Below are 19,096 nucleotides of genomic sequence, written 5' to 3' on the forward strand. Positions count from 1 at the left end.
GAGAAGCCTCGGAGCAACACCTGTAGATAATTAATGTTAATTACTTCATGTGTGGTGTAGCTGTGGAGGACTACGGTGTCCTGTGGAGAACATTTTGTTATCCTGCTCACCTGTGGATCACTGGACCTTGTAAAAAAACAAAAGTGTGTATTTTTTAATTAAATAACTGACTTGGTGTGAATCGTTTGGAGACTACTGTTGGTCATGAATGAGCCACTTTGCTTCTACACTGCATTTATCAACAGCAATGGATGAAATGACTACGTGCAATGTGAAAGGGTTCACTCCCAGTGATGAACTCACAGAGAATTATTACCCGACTCTGCATCTATTAACTCACTGTTTTCCGGCCCACGACTTCATGTTTTTTTTTGTTGGCTCTCATCTCTCACCTTATTTCCATTAGCAGACAGCTGTTTTCACTGAAAAAGTTCAGATAAACCGACTGTAACTGCCCAGCACCAAATAAAAGACAGAAGAAGTTAGTGACCGACTGGTAAACAGAGTGGAGCATTGAGCTGGAGGAGACCAAAACGGAGCTAAAAGGAGAGTGAACACTGGACTTAAGACTCCAAATGTTTGCATGCAAGTATAAAAGATGTGTCCTCCCCTTCCAATGTCTCCATAAACACACCAGAGTTTCATGATTAAGTGCTTTGCTTCACTGATAAAACATCTCTTTTTCTGTCTTCTCTATATCCGTCCTTTCATCACCAGATTAAAGGTTATTGCAGTGTGAGTCGGTGTTTTCTTTAACTCGCTGTGCATCATTAAAACCTGACACTCTCTGATATGTTTTGTTTTTGTTACGGCCTTCACCTTCGTCCACCCTTTGCTGCTAACCAATTTTCAGTGTGCTGCATTTATGTAAATCAGGACGTGTTGTCTCCTGTGTGAGATTGGTCCCGCTGCCGAAATGACCCTCACGTTAATATATTCTCGGCCGTGTTATCGGTCAGGACAGCTGTGATTTGAGCTCGCCACCATCTCTCCTGATCTGTCTGTGCTAGACAGTGTTGTATAGTCTGTATAGACCTGAATTCAATGTTTAAGAGCAGAGCAGGTTAGTTGAGGTTTTATCTCTCATTTCTTTTGTTTGTAGACAGGTTTTAGTCTTTAGTTAGGCGTCCTCTTTTGGTTGTATCTATTTGATTTAAGCAGCACACCTCAGGCCCTTTCTCCTTTGTAGTTTGCCTCTTTTATATCAGTTATTTGTACACTGAAGTCATTTACGACCAATCATAGTAATACATAACTTTATTTCACCAACTGGTTTATGTTGCTTCCCTTTCCCTCAGACAGCTGGGTCGTAATAGTTCTTTTTTGTCCTGTACTGTATGCGAACGGCAGACGCAGCCAAACGCAAATACAAGCAAGTGCCAAACGCTGCCATTAATATCTTCAGCCTGTCTAGTGCAATGTTATTTCTGATTCTCTCCACTTTAGCATTAACACATTAACTTCCTTCTTGTTCCTATCCAACGGAGACGGATGATTTATAAGAAGTACATCAGTACCAAAGACCTGATACCTCATCTAAAATAACACACTAGAATAAAGAGCAGCAGACGAACAAAAATGTAAAACAACAACTCAGAAACCGACAAGATATTTGGTGTTTTTCTCATGTTCCTCAACCTCTCCTAACAACATAATAGAAAAATGACAGAGCCAGCTAATTAACATAGTGATTTGTACAGCATACTGCTTTCAAAATACTCTTTGAGGAGTACCAGAGTGTGTAACGGCGGAGTGACGGTCATTTTTGTGCCTGATGGGGTTTCACACATCTCTGCACCACAGGGACGCTGACACTGACACACACACAGACATGATGAGTAATGACCCAGCGGATACTGTCGGCTGTCAGTGACCTCAGTGACACCTCGGAGTAAAAATCACACGGTCAAGGTCACAGCAGAGAGAGAGAGAACAGAGTCATCCGAAAAGTCAGAAATCTCCTCTGAGCAGCTGAGTTATTAATAATATTAACGAGGCTTCGTGCAGCTCTCTGTCTGTGTGACGAGTCGTTCTGCTTATTGTGGGGCAAAGGTACCAATTCAAATTCCAAAAACCATATCTGACACGTGGAGGGAAGAAACGAGTGGCAGCAACAATGCTTTGTCACTTTATGTTTCATCCAATCAGACGCCACCTTGCCACTGGCCGATAGCTCTCTACTGACACCTACAGGTAGAGTCTGATATCACCTCTCACAGCAGGAGCAACACTTGTAACACTAACTACATGACACGAACCCCACAAGTGTTTGATGTCAATGTCGACTTTACTTTTTGTATAAAAGTGAATGAATCACTGTCATCTGAAACATGTACTAAAGACCAATCAGCTGTGTGACCATTGAGTTTAGTTTACACTATTTCTAATTGACATTGTGGGTGTATGTGATGTGCTGTGTGTAGCTTTTTAGTTTGTTGTTTGTTTGTTTGTTTTTTTGTTTTTGTTAGTGTTTGTTGTTGTGCTGTTGTATGTTTTTTGTCTGGGACTACAGATGCAAATGAGCTTCAAGCTAACTCTGCTACGGTGCATCTTTAATGTTTCAAACTGCACACTGTCCCGTTCAATAAATCAATCAATCAATCAATCAATCAATCAATCTCTTTCTCAGTTGTAACCTTACAGCCAAACGTGGGTCAGATTTCAGTCGTCATTTCCAACATGAACATAATTTTAAACAACTTAAAGATGCTATAAAACAATTTGAATGCAGAGACACTTAGACTGATGTTATTGTAAATGCAATTATTATAATGGGAAAATCTTTTATTCACAAATTTTTGTAAACGATTACCAATTTATCTCTATTTCTTCAGGATTTTACATATTTTATAAACTCCTTCAAAATGTCCTCAAACTAAAACAGTATATGCACAATTTTCTTCTTATTGTCTTTGTGTTTGTTTCTATTTGTCTTTCAAGACTAGGTTGTAATTTCAGTTTAAAATGTCTGACTTTTGGATGTGATTGTGTTGAAATGGAATTTGTTGTGATCAATAAAGTCTTTAAAAACAAAAAAAGACATACAATACATCTGATCCTTTACGGTTTGTAAAATACAGTGAAAAACATGTTTAGGGTAAAGAAAGTCCAAGTTTAAAGGAGCCAAAACTGACCAAACATAATAAATCTATGAAGACAGATACCTCATAGTGTGTAAATATCTATTTAGAAAAAAAAACAGCTATAAGGTTTACCCAACCGTATAATTTATAATGAAATATGATACCTTAAAAATAATCGTACTCACCCCTCCCATTGTTATTCCATCAATGAGGGCGATATATGGTTTACTGCACCCTCCTTAAAAGATCAAATAAAATGTGTGAAAATTCATTTAAAATATGCAAAGTGATCAATTAGAAGCCTGAACATTGATTGTCATGACGTCCATATTTACATACAGTCAATGGGTGAGACTGTAGGTGAATGAATATCAATACATGACAAATTTAATTGATAATCCAGGTGTGATTGTGATTGTAATCATAAAGCTCACCTATAAGATTGTTCAGAATATATTCCTCACGGAAAAAGTCCTGTGCGAGAGAGTCTCCGACCTTCCCCGCGTCTGTAACGGCTGAAAGGAAAACCAGACAAAACATTAATGAAGCAGCAGCAGGTTTTAACTACAGTCAACCTGTTGCACATCAAAAGCTCCACAGATACCAAACTAAATGGTTAAAACTCACCTCTGATGTCTCCACCAGCACAAAAGGCTTTCCCACCCGCTCCTTTGATAATCACAATGTCAGTCTCGTTGTCTTTATCCCATTTCTAGAATCACACACACACACAAAACATCTAAGCTGCAACTAGATTCAACACATTTTTTTGACATCTTAGACGTTCAGAACAGAAGAAACAACAACTGAGATATTTTAATCGTGACACAAACTGTGTCCTTCTCATTTGAAGATCTGGATAAATGTGACCTTAAAAAAGGCCTGAATACAAAACAACAAGTGGCTCAAAATACAGTTTGAGGAAACTGAAAACCACAAATGATGCATCAGTCGTGTCCTTTCCACTTCCAGCAAACACACACATTTTTTATTTGACAGGAGGGATGGTGTTTATTAGAACCGTTTTTATGTGTGTCTTCTGTTATCTGGTTACATTAAACTGTTATTCAGAGTTAAATGAATTAGATTCCCCAGACTGCTACATAATCGTAGGCACGGCAACGTATTGCTGCCACCATGATTAAAAAAAAGCTCAGTTTCTTTTCTTGTTTTTTAAGATGCTTTTCATGTCTTTAACTAGATATTTTTTGTCATTTTCTCTTTTTCTAGCTGATTTAGGCCACAATATCGTCTCTTTAGGCTCTGACTGGATTTTTTTTCTTGATTTAACAACATATTGTTATAACAACTTATCATGTTATGACAGGAAAAGTTTGTTTTAATGAGATGAGGTTCATTTTGTGAAATAAAGAGGTGGTTTTGTGATATAACTTGATAAAGTAACATGTTGTTAATACAAGAAATGTTTCTTGTTAAAACTGAATAATTTAGTTTCTTGTACTAACAAGAAAAGTACATTATTGTGACATAAAACTAGTTAAAACAAGAAAAACGTCTTGTTATAACAAGCAAATGTATGTACAAGCAAAATGAGCAACTGTATCGACTCTCAATCACATCATGACCTTGAGTGTCAAACTAAGTGAGATACTGACAGACGTTTACGATCAGTAAAACGCTGCTGTAATACATAAAACATACATAACCAGTCCTTGACTCTTGTCCCAGTAGACGTGAGCTGTCGTTATACCTTGAGCTGAGGGTAGATCTGTCGGATCATGGACAGGTTGAGCGCGTTCAGGACTTTAGGTCTGTTCAGGGTGATCACGCCGGCTTTGCCCACTTTCTCCATGACAACTTCCTGTTCCACATGACTCGACATCTGATCCAAAATAGAGACAAAAGGCTGTAATACTTCAATTCAGAAAGAGTAGATTTAAATAGTGAATAAAGTATAATCACTTTAAAAGACAGATAGAAAAGGCTTTGATTTTAACTAACTCCATAACATCACTTCAACTGACTCATATAACAGTGATACACAGAATAGAAATTGTATCAAATATAGTAAAGTGAGTTTTTTTTAGACTGGACAGAAGCATAATAACTAGAACAGAACTTCACTGAACACACAGGTGAAAACTTGCTTGGTCTTATCTCAGATGTAAAACCAACATCAGCACAAAATCATTAAAATGCATCAAATCATAAAACACATGAAGAGCAAAACACAACAGTCTCCATAATGTCACAGTCAGGAGAAAAACACATATGCTCAACAAGGTGAAGTTCTCAGGAACAAAAGTTGTTTTCTTATATATGTATACATATATACATACCATGTGGCCCTGGATTCGCCTCAGTCTGCAGAGGGACCTCAGTCTGAGGGAAGCAACAAGGAAAGTGTGGTTGAGAACGTTATATAGCATTATATAACATCAATCAACTTATCAATAATCTGTTGCATTTTGTCAAGTACTGCACTTAAATATAATTTTTAGGCACTCAATAAATGTTCAAATGATCCAATATTTCATGTCCAAAAACTGAAAACAGATTTGTGTATCAGAACTTTGTTTTTTCTTCTTTCCTCTCCCATTAATCATCTCACGACCCTTTGGAGGGCCCCGACCCCTAAGTTGGGAACCACTGGACTAAACTAGCTAACTGTATATAAAGTAGTTGAAACTAGCTCCACCTGCAGCAGCTAAAACACTAACATGCTGCTCTAACACTGATGCTTCACTATTAATAATCTAATGATGTCATATATGATAATATATCAGTCAGAGGGACCAAACCACTACTTTTACTGCAATAATTTAACTATATGCTAATACTTATGTAAGTTTACTTTTACTAAGTGGGATTTTTCATGCATGACTTTTACTTGTAATGCAATATTTTTGCATTGCTGTATTGGTACTTTTACTTCAGTAAAGTATCTGAATACTTCTTCCACCACTGCTAACTATGTGACATTTAAAACAAGCTACATGATTTTAGCAAACTCGGAGTATTACGATAAAAAAAACCTGATTGCACCGAATAAAATCGCTACAGACGTCGTCACTTGACACGTACCTGTAAGTAGAAGTCAACACCGTTAAGGACATATTTATTATTATTACTATTATTTGTGATTTATGCCGTGAGGCCAGTGGCTGTACTTGAGGCACAGCTTGCTTTGCTCTCCTCTCTGGAGTTTACTTCCTGACAGAGGTACACAGCTACCTCTGATTGGTCACTTACTTCTGACGCAAGCATACAGCTGCTCCTGATTGGTCAGTGTAGAGGTGGGCATACACACCATCGATGGAGCTTCGGTCCGCGCTGCGTCTCTGCCACACTGCCACCTGCTGTAGAGAGGAGCCACTCACTCCTGTCCTCTCTAAACATCAACTATGAAACTACTGTTTTTCTTTTTAATATTTTTAGTCGCTCATCTTTACACATGTCTGTAAGGATGGTTCACCACTTGGTCAAGATTGTATTGAGGGATCACCACGAAATGTTGCACAGACCAAGTTCATATCTTGGATAAGATTAGATAAGATGAGATAATAATGATAATAATAATAATAATAATAATAATAATAATAATAATAATAATAATAATAATAATAATAATAATAATAATAATAATAATTCTGTGTACTTCTTTCCAATTCATTAATTAATTAATGAATTCCAAATACCTTCAAAGTTAATGACATTCCCTTCAGCCTTAAATGTCAACATGTTAATGTGCTAAACTGAAATACTGAATGTAATGATAAATAATATATTTTACAGGTTGAAAACAGTTGTAAGACTTTGCCTGTTCATGAGTATGAGCTCCTGACCTGAATCATTTCTATTTGCATCAAAACATTTGATTTTTCTTTTCATATGATATGATACGATATCTAAAATACTATTTCTGCCTGCTGCGCAGTGAATGATCACTTAACATGACTCATGATGATGCCACTGATAGAAGCTGAAATAAAACAGACATGAGACCACAATGACATTGCAAATAAAGCATAAAGCGAAGTAGGTGAACTTACAATGATACGATAGCAAGGCGAGGTGAGTTTGTAGTACATTTCATACACAAGGTGCTTTACATAGTGCATTAAAACATTAAAATGCAGAAACAAAGGAAACAGAACGAGTTAAGAACAGAGGCATATATACTGTATAGGTATATATTTAATTTACTTAAGGTTCAGTCAAAGGCAGTGCAGAACATAAATGTTTTTTGGTCAAAGTCTGAGATCCTCTGGAAGTTTGCTGCACAGCAACTAAATGCTGCTTCTCCATGTTTAGTTACACTCTGGGAAACGTTAGCAGTCCTCTACCTGATGACCTGAGAGGAGGGTTCATCTGGTACAAGAAAGAAAGTCAAGCCAAGAAACAAACAAAGCCAAGAAAAGATTTATAGACAAGCAGCAGTACTTCAAACTCTACTTTCACACACTGGAAACTGGTGCAGAGACCCGAGAACTGGTGTGATGTGTTCAGTTTTCTATGTTAGGACTCTAGCAGCAGCTTTCTGAATGAACTGAAGGGTTTTATTTTGATGAAACCTGAGAACAGACCGTTACAGTAATCTAACCTGCTGGAAATGAAAGCATGGATTAGTCTCTCTAAATCCTGGACATCAATGTTTTTTTAAGATGGTAGATTTGACTTCACATGGTTGTTATGGTTTAACTCTGAGTCCAGGATTGCACCAAGATTTCTGACCTGGTTTTCAGAGACAGAGAGTCAAAATGAGCACTAACAAGGACTGGAGAGCGAGTACACATGAAGAGAATCAGCCTGTGTCCCCTGAGGAAGAGGTTTGATGTGAAATGTATTGATATTAGACATTGTGGTATTGTGGTGAGCCCATCTTCAGTCAGCAGTTAAACCACATAACAATCCTGCAGAATTCACAGCATGTAAGCCTCATTTTTTAATACAAGAACAAAGAGCAGCAGCCATCAGAGACCAGCGAACATGTTCTGTAAAAGGCTGAAAATCGACGTCAACATGTGTTTGATTACACAGGTTATCAAAATGAGATTAGGGAGACCGCACTGGCAGGTCCAGAGTGAGATTTACTGCTGCGTGAATGTGAACAAGGTTTGGCTGAACAATTGTGGTCAGTCATCCTTCCCTGGGCAAATAAAATAAAGAGTCCGCCTTGGTCACAAGTGTATTCAGAAATATTGTAGAAAGACAAAACAAAATTTAAAAAAAGCAAGATGCTGCATCGTTAATTTACTCGCATTTATGATTTTTATTTTTATTTTCTCACAAACACAAACATGGATGCATTAATGCTTGTAATTACACCCAAATTATGGAAAGTTAAGAAGCACCTATATGACATTATTCCCTGTTAACATGTCATGATGTGGCAGATCTCTGTAAAAGCTCAAGCCATGTTTTTATATACAGTATGTTCTGACAAAAGCTTGATTGTAAAAATGCAAGTGTTGGATACAAATCTATTTTTAAGCTTTAACTTCAGGCGGTAAAATAGTGATTATAATATAAAGAAGAAGGAGGATAAAGGCAACTTGTCTTGTCTCTTCATCTTCATCTAGTCAGAATCGCTGCTGCAGGAGCTGCTGGAGGACTATAACAAGGAAGAACAGAAAAATAAATAGTTCCATTATTTCAGTCAGTGATGAGAAACTAATGCAAACCTCAGATTACACCTGGATGAGAACATCAATTCTTGCCTTAGATAAGTCAATTTAAATGCCAATTTTACTCTAATAAATCCAATCAACATTCACTGCACTCTACTAGAGAAAACCTCTGCATCTTACCCCGTGGCTGTCCTTTCCTTTCTTGTGACAACCTCTGTGCTTGTGACCATGCTTGTGCTTGTGTCTGTGCCCGTGCTTGTGCTTGTGCTCGTGTCCATGGCATTGTCCGTGACCTTGCCCGTGTCCGTAGCCCTGTCCGTGTCCGTGGCCCTGCTCATGTCCGTGGCATTGTCCGTGGCCCTGGCCCTGACCATAACCAGGCCCGGGTGGGTAGCCGTGGTTGCCTCCTGGTGGACCGTGGGGCTGAGGAGGGTAGTGCGGTGGCGGGGCGGCGCCTGGAGGATACTGGGGAGGATATCCTCCTGGCATCTGCTGAGGATGGTTCGGGTACCCAGGAGGGTACTGGTTTCCTAAATATACAGAGAAGAGAGAAGTCAGCTATAAGTCAGAATTTAGAAGAAGTAATGCACATTCAATACATTTAAAAGTGTTGTTGTCTACCTTGGTTGTGTCCGAACATGTTAAAACTTCAGATGAAACTACGGATCCTGTAAGAGAAAAAAAGCACTTTAAATAAATCAACAGTTCGTCTTTCAGCACTCGTTCATGAAACTGACAGAGCTGCAACTTACTGTGTGCAAGAGCTCAGATCCACAGATGCAGCTGTCTCCTGTTGATGCTTTTATTTGCAGCCACACCTCAACCTTTAGCGGTCCTCCTCACATCATTAAGGGCAGTGCCTCAACTCTCATCAGCAAGTTTTTGCTCAGTGACCTAAATGGGTGTGTGCATGTAATCATTAACATATGTCAACATAGACCGTATACAGTCTTAGATATGGATACACACACCCACAAACAAAAATGTGAGACTTTTACATGCTTGTTTTGATCATTTGAGTCTCTTTTTATCATTGCTTGATAAATTGACTACCTGCTGCACACTTTTCACACCCAACAACTCAGTAATTATTAATATCTGGATGACTTGAAACAGATAGAACATGACATTTCCAAGTTTAAACATGATATCAATTAAATTTATCAAATGCAGTGCGTCTTAAAAACTCAGTGCAACATGTTTGAAAGTTTCAGTCTGTAGAAATGAGAACAACAGCAGCAGCTATGTTTTTTTTTTTTTTTAAATATTCCATAAGCTGTTTATTTGGCTCGTTCTCCAGTTTATATTCACACAAAAAGGCGCCAGGCTACTCCTTATTTATGCATGAAGTCATTATAGACAATAACACTACTGATTTCCACATATTGCCACTTACAATACAGTACAGATCTGTCTGAGATTAAAAGGTTACCAGTAATTACAAGACCAAGAACAATATTTGATTTATAATCGATTCATGTGAATGTACTGGGGAGCTGCAGGGTGTGTAACTATTAGTGACACAATATCACTGAACAAAGGTCTTGATTCATCCTTCCCTGGGTAAATAAAGATAATATAAATGCACATGGACAGATAACACACACACAGTGTAATAAGAAACTCTGAGGTCATATGAAATAGAGAATAAACAGGCAAAACATAGAGAGATTAACTGCTTTTATTATAAACACAAGTGTTATGTTGTTGTTTTATTCATGAACAATTATGATCATCATCCCACAGCATTAACTATTAAAAGCAAACACGATGTCTGATGATTATAATAAAAGGTAGAAGGATGAAGGTTTGCAGGTGGCAACTTGTCTCGTTTCTCTTCTCATCTAGTCAGAGCCACTGCTGCAGGAGCTGCTGGAGGACTACAACAATTATTTTATTCTTCTTTATATACAAGTAATTAATTAAGGAGGATAAAGGCAACTTGTTTTGTTTCTTCTCACATCCAGGAATCTTCATCTAGTCAGAGTCACTGCTGCTGGAACTGCTGGAGCTGCTGGAGGACTACAACAAGGAAGAACAGACAAAAAAATAGTGCTGTTATTTCAGTCAGCGATAAGAAACTAATGCAAACCTCAGATTATACCTGGATGAGAACATCAATTCTTGCCTTAGATAAGTCAATTTAAATGCTAATTTTACTCTAATAAATCCAATCAACATCCACTGCACTCTACTGGAGAAAACTTCTGCATCTTACCCCGTGGCCGTCCTTTCCTTTCTTGTGACCATGCTTGTGCTTGTGTTTGTGCTCGTGCCCGTGCTTGTTCTTGTGCTTGTGCTCGTGTCCGTGGCCCTGTCCGTGGCATTGTCCGTGACCTTGCCCATGTCCGTGGCCCTGCTCATGTCCGTGGCCCTGGCCGTGACCATAACCAGGCCCGGGTGGGTAGCCTCCTTGTGGACCGTGGGGCTGAGGAGGGTAGTGTGCTGGTGGGGCGGTGCCTGGGGGATACTGGGGAGGATATCCTCCTGGCATCTGCTGAGGATGGTTCGGGTACCCAGGAGGGTACTGGTTTCCTAAACATACAGAGAAGAGAGAAGTCAGCTATGAGTCAGAATTTAGGAGAAGTGATGCACATTCAATACATTTAAAAGTGTCTGTGTTGTTTACCTTGGTTGTGTCCGTACATATTAAAACTTCAGATGAACCTACGGATCCTGTAAGAGAAAAAAAAGCACTTTAGATAAACAAAAGTTTCTTTCAGCACTCGTTCATGAAACTCACAGAGCTGCAACTTACTGTGTGCAGGAGCGCAGATCCACAGACGCAGCCGTCTCCTGTCTGTCCTTTTATGTGCAGTTGCACCTCAACCTGAAGCAGTCCACCTCATATAGGGCAGTAAATCAACTGTCATCAGCAAGTCTCACATGAGTGTGTGCATGTAATCATTAACATAGACAATATACAGTCTAAGATATGGATACACACACCCACACTCAAACATGTGAGATTTTTACTAGTTTTGATCATTTGAGTCTCTTTTTGTCATTGCTTGATAAGTTGATAGATATCTGCACACTTTTCACACCCAACACCTCAGAAATGATTCATATCTGGATGACTTGAAACAGACAGAACATGATATTTCCAAGTTTAAACATCATATCAATTAAATTTATCAGTGTGACTCCAAAATTCCCCTGATTGGGGTTGGGCCTGTTAAGTGACACAATATCACTGAACAAAGGTCCTGATTCAACCTTCCCTGGGTAAATAAAGATAAAAATAAATGCACATGGACAGATAACACACACAGTGTAATAAGAAACTCTGAGGTCAAATGAAATAGAGAATAAACAGGCAAAACATAGAGAAAGATTAGCTGCTTTTATTATAAACACAAGTGTTATGTGGTTTTTAAAAGCAAACACCATATCACACTTCACAAGTCATTTTCAGACAGAAGAGAGTCAGAGACGTTAGCTGTTTAGCTGATATGCGTTTAGTTCTTTTGACTTTACTGTAAAACATACTGGCTAAACAGCTCAGTCAAGGCAACACAGTATGTGACAGTTAAACACGACTTCAACAGGTTTCAAAAAAGTTTATTAGACCAATATTTGGAAAAAAAATATATTATTTTTGCTGCTTTTCGGTTTGTGTTTTCTGTTTGGGACACACTCACAACTAACAGCTAATGCTTTTGATGTGCACTGGATTTGTTTGTGGATGTGAGCCTCGGTGGATTATCTTGCTATTAAATTTTATTTACAAATGCAATTACAACTTTGGTATGCTCAGGCGATAAGGACAAAACAAATGTTTAGCCTGAGGGTGGTGCCAGAGGAACAATCTTGTTAATCGAAAGGGTTTTTTTTTTCCTCTGGTGAGCTGCAAGAACTGTAGATGATATAAATACACACTGATGGAGACAATAGAGACTCCGTAGTTTTCATTTTACAACTAGATCTTACCCCATTACACTTTCTTCCTTTCTTGTGACCATGATCATGCCCGTGTCTATGCCCATGTCCGTGGTGTCCATGTTTGTGTCCATGTCCAGGACCATAGCCTGCATGTCCTCCACAGGGTGGTGTTACAGGACGGTATCCAGGTGGTTCTCAGGGCTGAGGAGGGCAGGGTGGGGATGGGGCAGTGCCTGGGAAGTCCTCCTGGTGTCAGCTGAGGACAGCCAGGGGGAAACTGAGCTCCTTTTTTTATTTACATCTGATGTCATTTTTTTGCTCCTTAAAATCCACACACAACGTTTGAGAAAAATTATGGGATGGGGTTTTATTACAGGTAAAAAAGACTGTGAGAATGAACAGAAGACATGTGACAACAAGTGACTTATTTATCTTGATTATGCCCGTATTTGTCACAAAATGACATTTTGATCTAACAGAGATCTTCGTCAGGCATTGTCAAATCCAAAAATGTCAGATCCAAATCCTGAAACACAAAGAACACACTTTTGCACACAAACTCCCTCCAAACATTTTAATGAAAGTGTGGAAAAAGCAGTTTTAAAACCTTAATTGCTATGTGGTGTAGAAAGAAAACAGTAGCAGTCCAAAAGTTATAAAATAGACATCGTCATCATCATAAAATAATGCAATAAAATTGACAAGATAGCAAAATGATAAATCTGTCAACACACACACACACACACACACACACACACACACACACACACACACACACACATTTTATGGTATTTAGCTCAGATAACTACTAGTGAACTTACTACCTACTTTTAAAAAACATTTTTATAAGGGTTTGTGCGTGCTGGTGTGCAAAAATACATTTGAGATTTCTTTTCTATTTTATTCTATTCTACATTTTACATGTTTTTTTATCAATATGTGGCACCTGATAAGCAACAGTGAAAAGAATACCAGGCTAACTGACAGCATCATGGCTTATTAGGTCATTTTAATTTAGTTACATGGATCATGCATAGTAATACATCATTTTTTATTTTTTCCTACTGTTAGCCCTTTGATCTGTGTCTATTATAGGATACGGCTGGCAATTTTCTCACACAATACTTGTAAGTAGATCAGTTTATTATTGGTTTGGTTCTGCACATGAGATTTGTTGACAATAAGAAAAATATAGAAAAACGCCAGCCATTAACTTTAAAGCTACTATATAAAAGATTTGAAAATATCGTCCTTTATTGCCACCTGGTGGTAGTATTGATAATTACACTGTGGCAGACAGCGATGCACATCCCCAGTACCTCGTTAATCCAACTTTGATTTTCATCTGAATTGTTTCATTTTTCTTCAAAGAAAAACTGCATCACAATACTTGAAAGATGTAATAATCACAGAAAAATTCTACATGCAGTGGCGTTTCCTTCAAGTTGACGTGAACACAAGGCTGCTGAGAAACGTGAAACTGAAGCTGTGTAGAGAGCATCCGTCTCTGTTTTCAGTTTGAAAATTATTTTATTACTCAAGTATTTGATACAAAACCATGCAAAACACCAGACACTCCATGTGTACTTTACATATGTCCTGACAAAAGCTTGTTTACATTTGTTAGGGGAGTTACAAAGTAATTCCTAAGGTTATATTGTGCAAGGAAGGAGGACAAAAGGCTTCCAGGTGGTTCCTGGTCTCGTCTGTCTTCCCATCCAGGAATCTTCATTTAATCAGAGTCACTGCTGCTGCTGCTGCAGGAGCTGCTGGAGGACTACAGCAGAACAGAAAAGCATACAATCAGTGAGTGATGACGACTACCAAACTGATGCAAACTTCATTTCATAACTCTTGCAGTTGTGTCCAAAAGGTCGCTGGTTCAATCCCAGACAAACAGGAAAGATCTGTGCAGGTGAGGGAAAGAGTAGCACTTCCTTCTCCCTCATGATGCACTTCAGCAAGGCATTAAAACCCCAAACTACTCCAATCATCAACTGTAATTAGACTCATATTGTATCAAGAATCATCCAGGTGTGAATTTGTGTAACGTTTCACTGAATTCTGAACAAAATTCACTTTCTTTTGTGAATAAACAAATAATAAATGACCACTGCAACACTGGATCTTACCCCATGAGAGTCCTTCCCTTTCTTGTGGCACTTGCGGTGCTTGTGGCCACGCTTATGCCTGCGTCTGCGTTTTGGCCCTTGTCCATGTCCGTGTCCGTGTCCATGTCCGTGCCCATGTCCGTGTCCATGTCCGTGTCCGTGTTCATGTCCGTGTCCATGTCCATGTCCATGTCCATGACCATGACCATGACCATGACCATGACCATGTCCATGACCATGTCCAGGTCCATGTCCATGTCCATGACCATGTCCACCACAACAACTGCCACCACCATGTCCATGTCCATGGCCTTGGTCACAACAACCACCACCGTGGTCGTAGCATCCCTGAGGACAATGTCCTCCTGCAAATAGTCATAAATTGATATTTAGCAAATGTGAAGATACATTTTGAGGAAAGAGGTGAGGATGAACTAAGAGCAACTGTGTTATTTACCTTGGTTTGGTCTAAACATTTCAAAACTTCAGACCCTGAAATTGAAGAAAAATGAATATTAAAATGTTTTGAATCAATCAATCAATCAATCAATCAATATTTTAATGACCACACGACTTTTCACACAAGTAATTAAAAAAAAACGTGAGATGGCAATGCACGATAACAAAACATTCAAAATTAGCTGACTGTAACTGTAAGTAAGGTGTGATAAACCACATCAAAATTACACCAGGAATAACGCCATCACTCCTGCACATACCCCATACGCTCACTCCGTTTTTTTTCAACAGATCATCAGCAGAGTTTTAGATGTAACTTACTGTGTTCTGATGTGCAGATCTACAGACGCAGCTGTCTCCTGCTGCTCCTTTTATGTGAAACCACACCTAAACCTGAAGCAGCTTGTCGGGGGCAGAGGCTGACCTCCCATCAGAAACCCTTTGTTTTGTCAGGGTACGGTATGTGAGTGTCAGTGTGTAGTACGTCCACATGGAGCCACAATAAGAATGCAACATTCAGATTTATAACAGTAGCTTTTACATTGTGTTTGTGACACTCACATATGTGCTGTGAACATTGTGATTAAATGAATATGTATTTCTTTGTTGTGGTCACATAAATACTCATGCATCTCTAGTTTCAATCTGGTAATTTGTAGTTCTTTTGTCCCCTGTGCAGCATATTTCACAAGCCGGTTTGTTTCAAACATTGTCCTCATAGCAAACCAGTGTGATGTTATCAGGAACCCAAACCTGTATGTTTTCCTCTGAGGAACAAAGAAACACTTGTAGATTGAGTCTTCTGTTTTCTTTGCATGTCAACACATAAAACTCTCTAGGTGTGAAGGTGTATCTTTTAATAGGCTTTGTTATGTTTATAAATGTTTACAAATCAATTATTATTAATATTTTGTAGTACACACATACACACACACTGAACAACATAATAGCGGGCAATGAAACTGTCAATCAGCAATGATTAACTGTAGGCTAAATACTGAAGGCTATTTTTTTAATGTTAGCGTTATGTACGTAGCCACAAGTCTTCATAAGTCAGTTTCAAGTCATGTTGACTATTAAGAACGCAGAGTAGTTTAACTATTTCTTTTTAAATGTGTTATATATATGATTTTTTCTTACATAACCAAGATCAAGTTATTTCAGGCTATTGCTCGTTTATCACTTAAGACTTGATTTCTGCTTTCACGTCTGTCAAGTATTACACTAGGTAGTCAAGTCTGAAGTCAAGTCTTTAGGGAGTCACGTCTCAGGTCTCAAGTCAGGGCCCGTATTTATCAAACTACTAAAAGTAAAATTTTGGACTTGAGTGAAAACAGAAGAATAAAAGCTCTTTATCAAATTTCTTATAACTTAAAAAGGCTCTTCAATTTAAGAGAACTCCAGAGGCCTCTGACGATCTATGAGGTTCCCATCACCGAAGTTAAGAAGCTGGAGAGAACAGTCAGTACATACATCTAGAAATGGCTCAAACTCCCACAATGCCTCAGCAATATTGGCTGTACGGGAACTCTCTGAAAGCTCTGAAACTGCTTATCAGCTTTACTGAAGAAGACAAATGCTCCAAGGTAAGGCTGGACATGAGCCTGACAGAAACTCAGAACGCCACAATACGACAGCGCCCAGAGTGGCAGCAGGCAGAGAGTGGAACCCATCAAGAGGAGGTGCAGCAGCCAAAATCTGCTCTCAGGCATGGAGATATTGTGGGCCAAGTGCAGCATGGAAGAGGTGAGTTTGGGTTAGGCACAAATAGACCCAGACGGCACAGAGCAACACCTGCCCAGAAGAGAGGGCTGGTGGTAAAAGAGATATGGCAGCAGGAGGAGGCAGAACGATGTGCAAAGGCGGTCTCACAGCCAAAACAAGGCCAATGGACAAGATGGGAAAACCTTGAATACCGGAAGCTTGTCTGGAAGGATCTTTGGGAAAAGGAAAGAGGCAGACTGAGCTTCATCATCAGAGCCATCTATATTCTTCCCAGCCCCAAGAACCTGAACCAGTGGCTTGGGGAAGACCCATCATGTCCCCTTTGCCAAACACCAGCAACTCTACGGAACATACTCACGGGCTGCGAGACCAGCCAGACCAACCAGGTCCTTCAGCAACTGGCACTACTACTGGAAGAAAGGAGAACTAACAACAATGCCCTCTCTCTCTCTCTCTCTCTCAGGTGCTTCCTGTGGAGGTTGGCTGAAGGGGTTTTGTGGCCATTTCAACCACCAGGCTGCTGAAAGGGATGAGAGTCCACGGACAGACCCTCCGACAGGCTATTAAGTCACTGGCAGAGGCTGCCAAGCACAGCAGCAACTTTCTTTGGCTGAAAAGAAACAAAAAGAGCCAGCAGGAGGGAGGTGCACCTGGGACACTAGGCGCCACCGTTGAGCCCCCTGGAGGTGTTGTGGGCCTATCAACGAAACACCGAGGAAGGAGGGTGCCCACTTGGTGACCCCCGGGGAGGTTCTACCCCCACTGCTGGTTATGATTTAGAGTCTGCATAAACAGGACTGAATCATTAACAGAAGAAACCCAGACTCAACTGATCCTCTTGAAGTTCTGTTGTTGTGTGGGTATGAGTGTTACTATTTTATCTAGATCATAATGAATTGTTCCTGTCTTGTTATGCAACTCTGCAACATCAGCAGACTCATCAGCTAAGGTTAAAGGAAGTTCAGCATTATATTTGTTAAGAGGAAGATGTAGGAATTAAAATTTGTTGACTGGATTAGACATGTCATCTGAGGGTCAGTTGGGCAAGATGGCTCCTGGACAGGAGAACTGAAAACAGACATGACATTATCTATAAGTCTGCATTTTGATAGATAAAGAAAAGAACTGTAACGCCCACTCAAGGTGTATAAAACCCTGTTGTAAACGCTCCACTAGGAGCCTTTTCCTTGTAACCTCATCCTGTGTATTGCATTGTGAAACGCTCCTTCTTGTACAAGAAAATAAATTCTGTTAAATTTTGATACTTGCCCACTTGATGACCCCAGTGAAGCGTTTACCCTTTACTCCCACTCAAGGAATGATTGCTGATTACATAAAGGGATTGTAAAACCAAGTCCTATGAACTCAACAGTACTGTTCAAAAGTTTTATGCACTAAAAGTAAAGTGAGGATACCTTCAAAGGTAATGCCATGAATGGTTCTTATTTATCAATTAACTTCATGCAAAGTTCAGTAAACAGAAGAAATGAGATCAATATTTGGTGTGAGCAGCTTTGCCTTTAAAACTGCACCAGTTCTCCTCGGTACACCTGCACACAGTTTTTCATGTACTTGGCAGGAGTTTGGGGTTGTCATGCTGTCATGCTGCAGAATAAATTTGGGTCCCATGATGGTATTGCATTATGGATAAGATGTCATGGTGACGTTTGTTTTCCCTGGCAGTGTGTGTGCAGCTGAAGGTGTGCCTGGCTGAGCAGGGTCTTCACTACTGGTGCTCATCCAGTAATCACTCCTGCCATAAAAGCCTGGTCAAGACACTACTACTGTGTCAGATTAGGCCGTCGCAATCGGTAACTATGAGTCCCTGATGTTCTCTTGTTCTCCTGAGCTGGGATTTACTTGAGCTTATTTGAGTTTCCACTGCTGGTCTTGCAGTGTTTTCCCCTTTCTTGTTATTCAGACTATAGACGGACCTGAGACGTGAGTTTTTCCTGTGTGTAGTTTTCTGGTGTGCCTCGCCTGCAGTCTCCAGTGCCACTGTTTTTTCTGGTGCTCAGCCTCGGTGGATCTCCCAGTCAGTTTGCCACCTCACCTCACCTCACCTCACCCTAACCCTAACCTTAACCCTGCAACACCAGCCAACCGTCAGCCACCACCTCCAGCCTCTTGCCTTTTTTCACTGAGACATTATTCTTTCAATTAACACCTCAAGAACTGTCCTTGCCTCTGTCTCTGCATTTTCCAAACACGAAAACTTAAACATAAGAATCTAAACATCTTA

The 19,096-nt window shown here is 39.6% G+C and overlaps 4 protein-coding genes across 4 annotated transcripts in view; all 4 read right to left on the reverse strand.

Moving 5' to 3' along the window:
• The window catches only part of hibch (3-hydroxyisobutyryl-CoA hydrolase), a 32,906-nt gene extending 26,649 nt beyond the window's left edge, over window positions 1-6,257 (reverse strand). Inside the window, exons 1-6 of the mRNA XM_067602986.1 lie at window positions 6,129-6,257; window positions 5,384-5,426; window positions 4,795-4,926; window positions 3,711-3,795; window positions 3,518-3,598; window positions 3,269-3,321 (exon numbers count right to left, since the gene is read on the reverse strand). Of these exons, the coding sequence (XP_067459087.1) occupies window positions 3,269-3,321; window positions 3,518-3,598; window positions 3,711-3,795; window positions 4,795-4,926; window positions 5,384-5,426; window positions 6,129-6,160 (426 nt within the window). The 5' untranslated portion in view covers window positions 6,161-6,257. The remainder of the gene's footprint in view (window positions 1-3,268; window positions 3,322-3,517; window positions 3,599-3,710; window positions 3,796-4,794; window positions 4,927-5,383; window positions 5,427-6,128) is intronic.
• A 2,049-nt stretch (window positions 6,258-8,306) lies between these two features.
• On the reverse strand, window positions 8,307-9,488 carry LOC137192084 (annexin B11-like). The gene is made up of 4 exons (XM_067602610.1): window positions 9,427-9,488; window positions 9,296-9,342; window positions 8,855-9,204; window positions 8,307-8,658 (listed from the first exon to the last, which is right to left on the reverse strand). The coding sequence occupies exons 2-4, from the start codon at window positions 9,312-9,314 to the stop codon at window positions 8,623-8,625; spliced, it is 405 nt and encodes a 134-aa protein (XP_067458711.1). The 5' UTR covers window positions 9,315-9,342; window positions 9,427-9,488; the 3' UTR covers window positions 8,307-8,622.
• An 849-nt stretch (window positions 9,489-10,337) lies between these two features.
• LOC137192085 (annexin B11-like) lies at window positions 10,338-11,541 on the reverse strand. Its single transcript, XM_067602611.1, has 4 exons — window positions 11,433-11,541; window positions 11,304-11,350; window positions 10,893-11,209; window positions 10,338-10,696 (listed from the first exon to the last, which is right to left on the reverse strand). Exons 2-4 carry the CDS (start codon window positions 11,320-11,322, stop codon window positions 10,652-10,654), a joined length of 381 nt encoding a protein of 126 aa, XP_067458712.1. The 5' UTR covers window positions 11,323-11,350; window positions 11,433-11,541; the 3' UTR covers window positions 10,338-10,651.
• Window positions 11,542-13,984: 2,443 nt separating this feature from the next.
• Window positions 13,985-16,036, reverse strand: LOC137192086 (serine-aspartate repeat-containing protein C-like). Its single transcript, XM_067602612.1, has 4 exons — window positions 15,451-16,036; window positions 15,128-15,162; window positions 14,692-15,035; window positions 13,985-14,336 (listed from the first exon to the last, which is right to left on the reverse strand). Exons 3-4 carry the CDS (start codon window positions 14,976-14,978, stop codon window positions 14,288-14,290), a joined length of 336 nt encoding a protein of 111 aa, XP_067458713.1. The 5' UTR covers window positions 14,979-15,035; window positions 15,128-15,162; window positions 15,451-16,036; the 3' UTR covers window positions 13,985-14,287.
• Between the last annotated feature and the right edge of the window lie 3,060 nt (window positions 16,037-19,096).

This window comes from Thunnus thynnus, chromosome 11, assembly GCF_963924715.1.
Source record: "Thunnus thynnus chromosome 11, fThuThy2.1, whole genome shotgun sequence".
NCBI lineage: Eukaryota > Metazoa > Chordata > Actinopteri > Scombriformes > Scombridae > Thunnus > Thunnus thynnus.

Bases quoted from the DNA above. Each gene is read 5' to 3' on its own strand.
- LOC137192084 (XM_067602610.1), bottom strand. The intron at 8,659-8,854 runs GTAAGATGCAGA...TCCTTGTTATAG, and splicing joins AAGGAAAGGACAGCCACGGG to TCCTCCAGCAGCTCCTGCAG.
- LOC137192085 (XM_067602611.1), bottom strand. The intron at 10,697-10,892 runs GTAAGATGCAGA...TCCTTGTTGTAG, and splicing joins AAGGAAAGGACGGCCACGGG to TCCTCCAGCAGCTCCAGCAG.
- LOC137192086 (XM_067602612.1), bottom strand. From the start codon at position 14,978: ATGGACATGGACATGGTGGTGGCAGTTGTTGTGGTGGACATGGTCATG. The intron at 14,337-14,691 runs GTAAGATCCAGT...GTTCTGCTGTAG, and splicing joins AAGGGAAGGACTCTCATGGG to TCCTCCAGCAGCTCCTGCAG.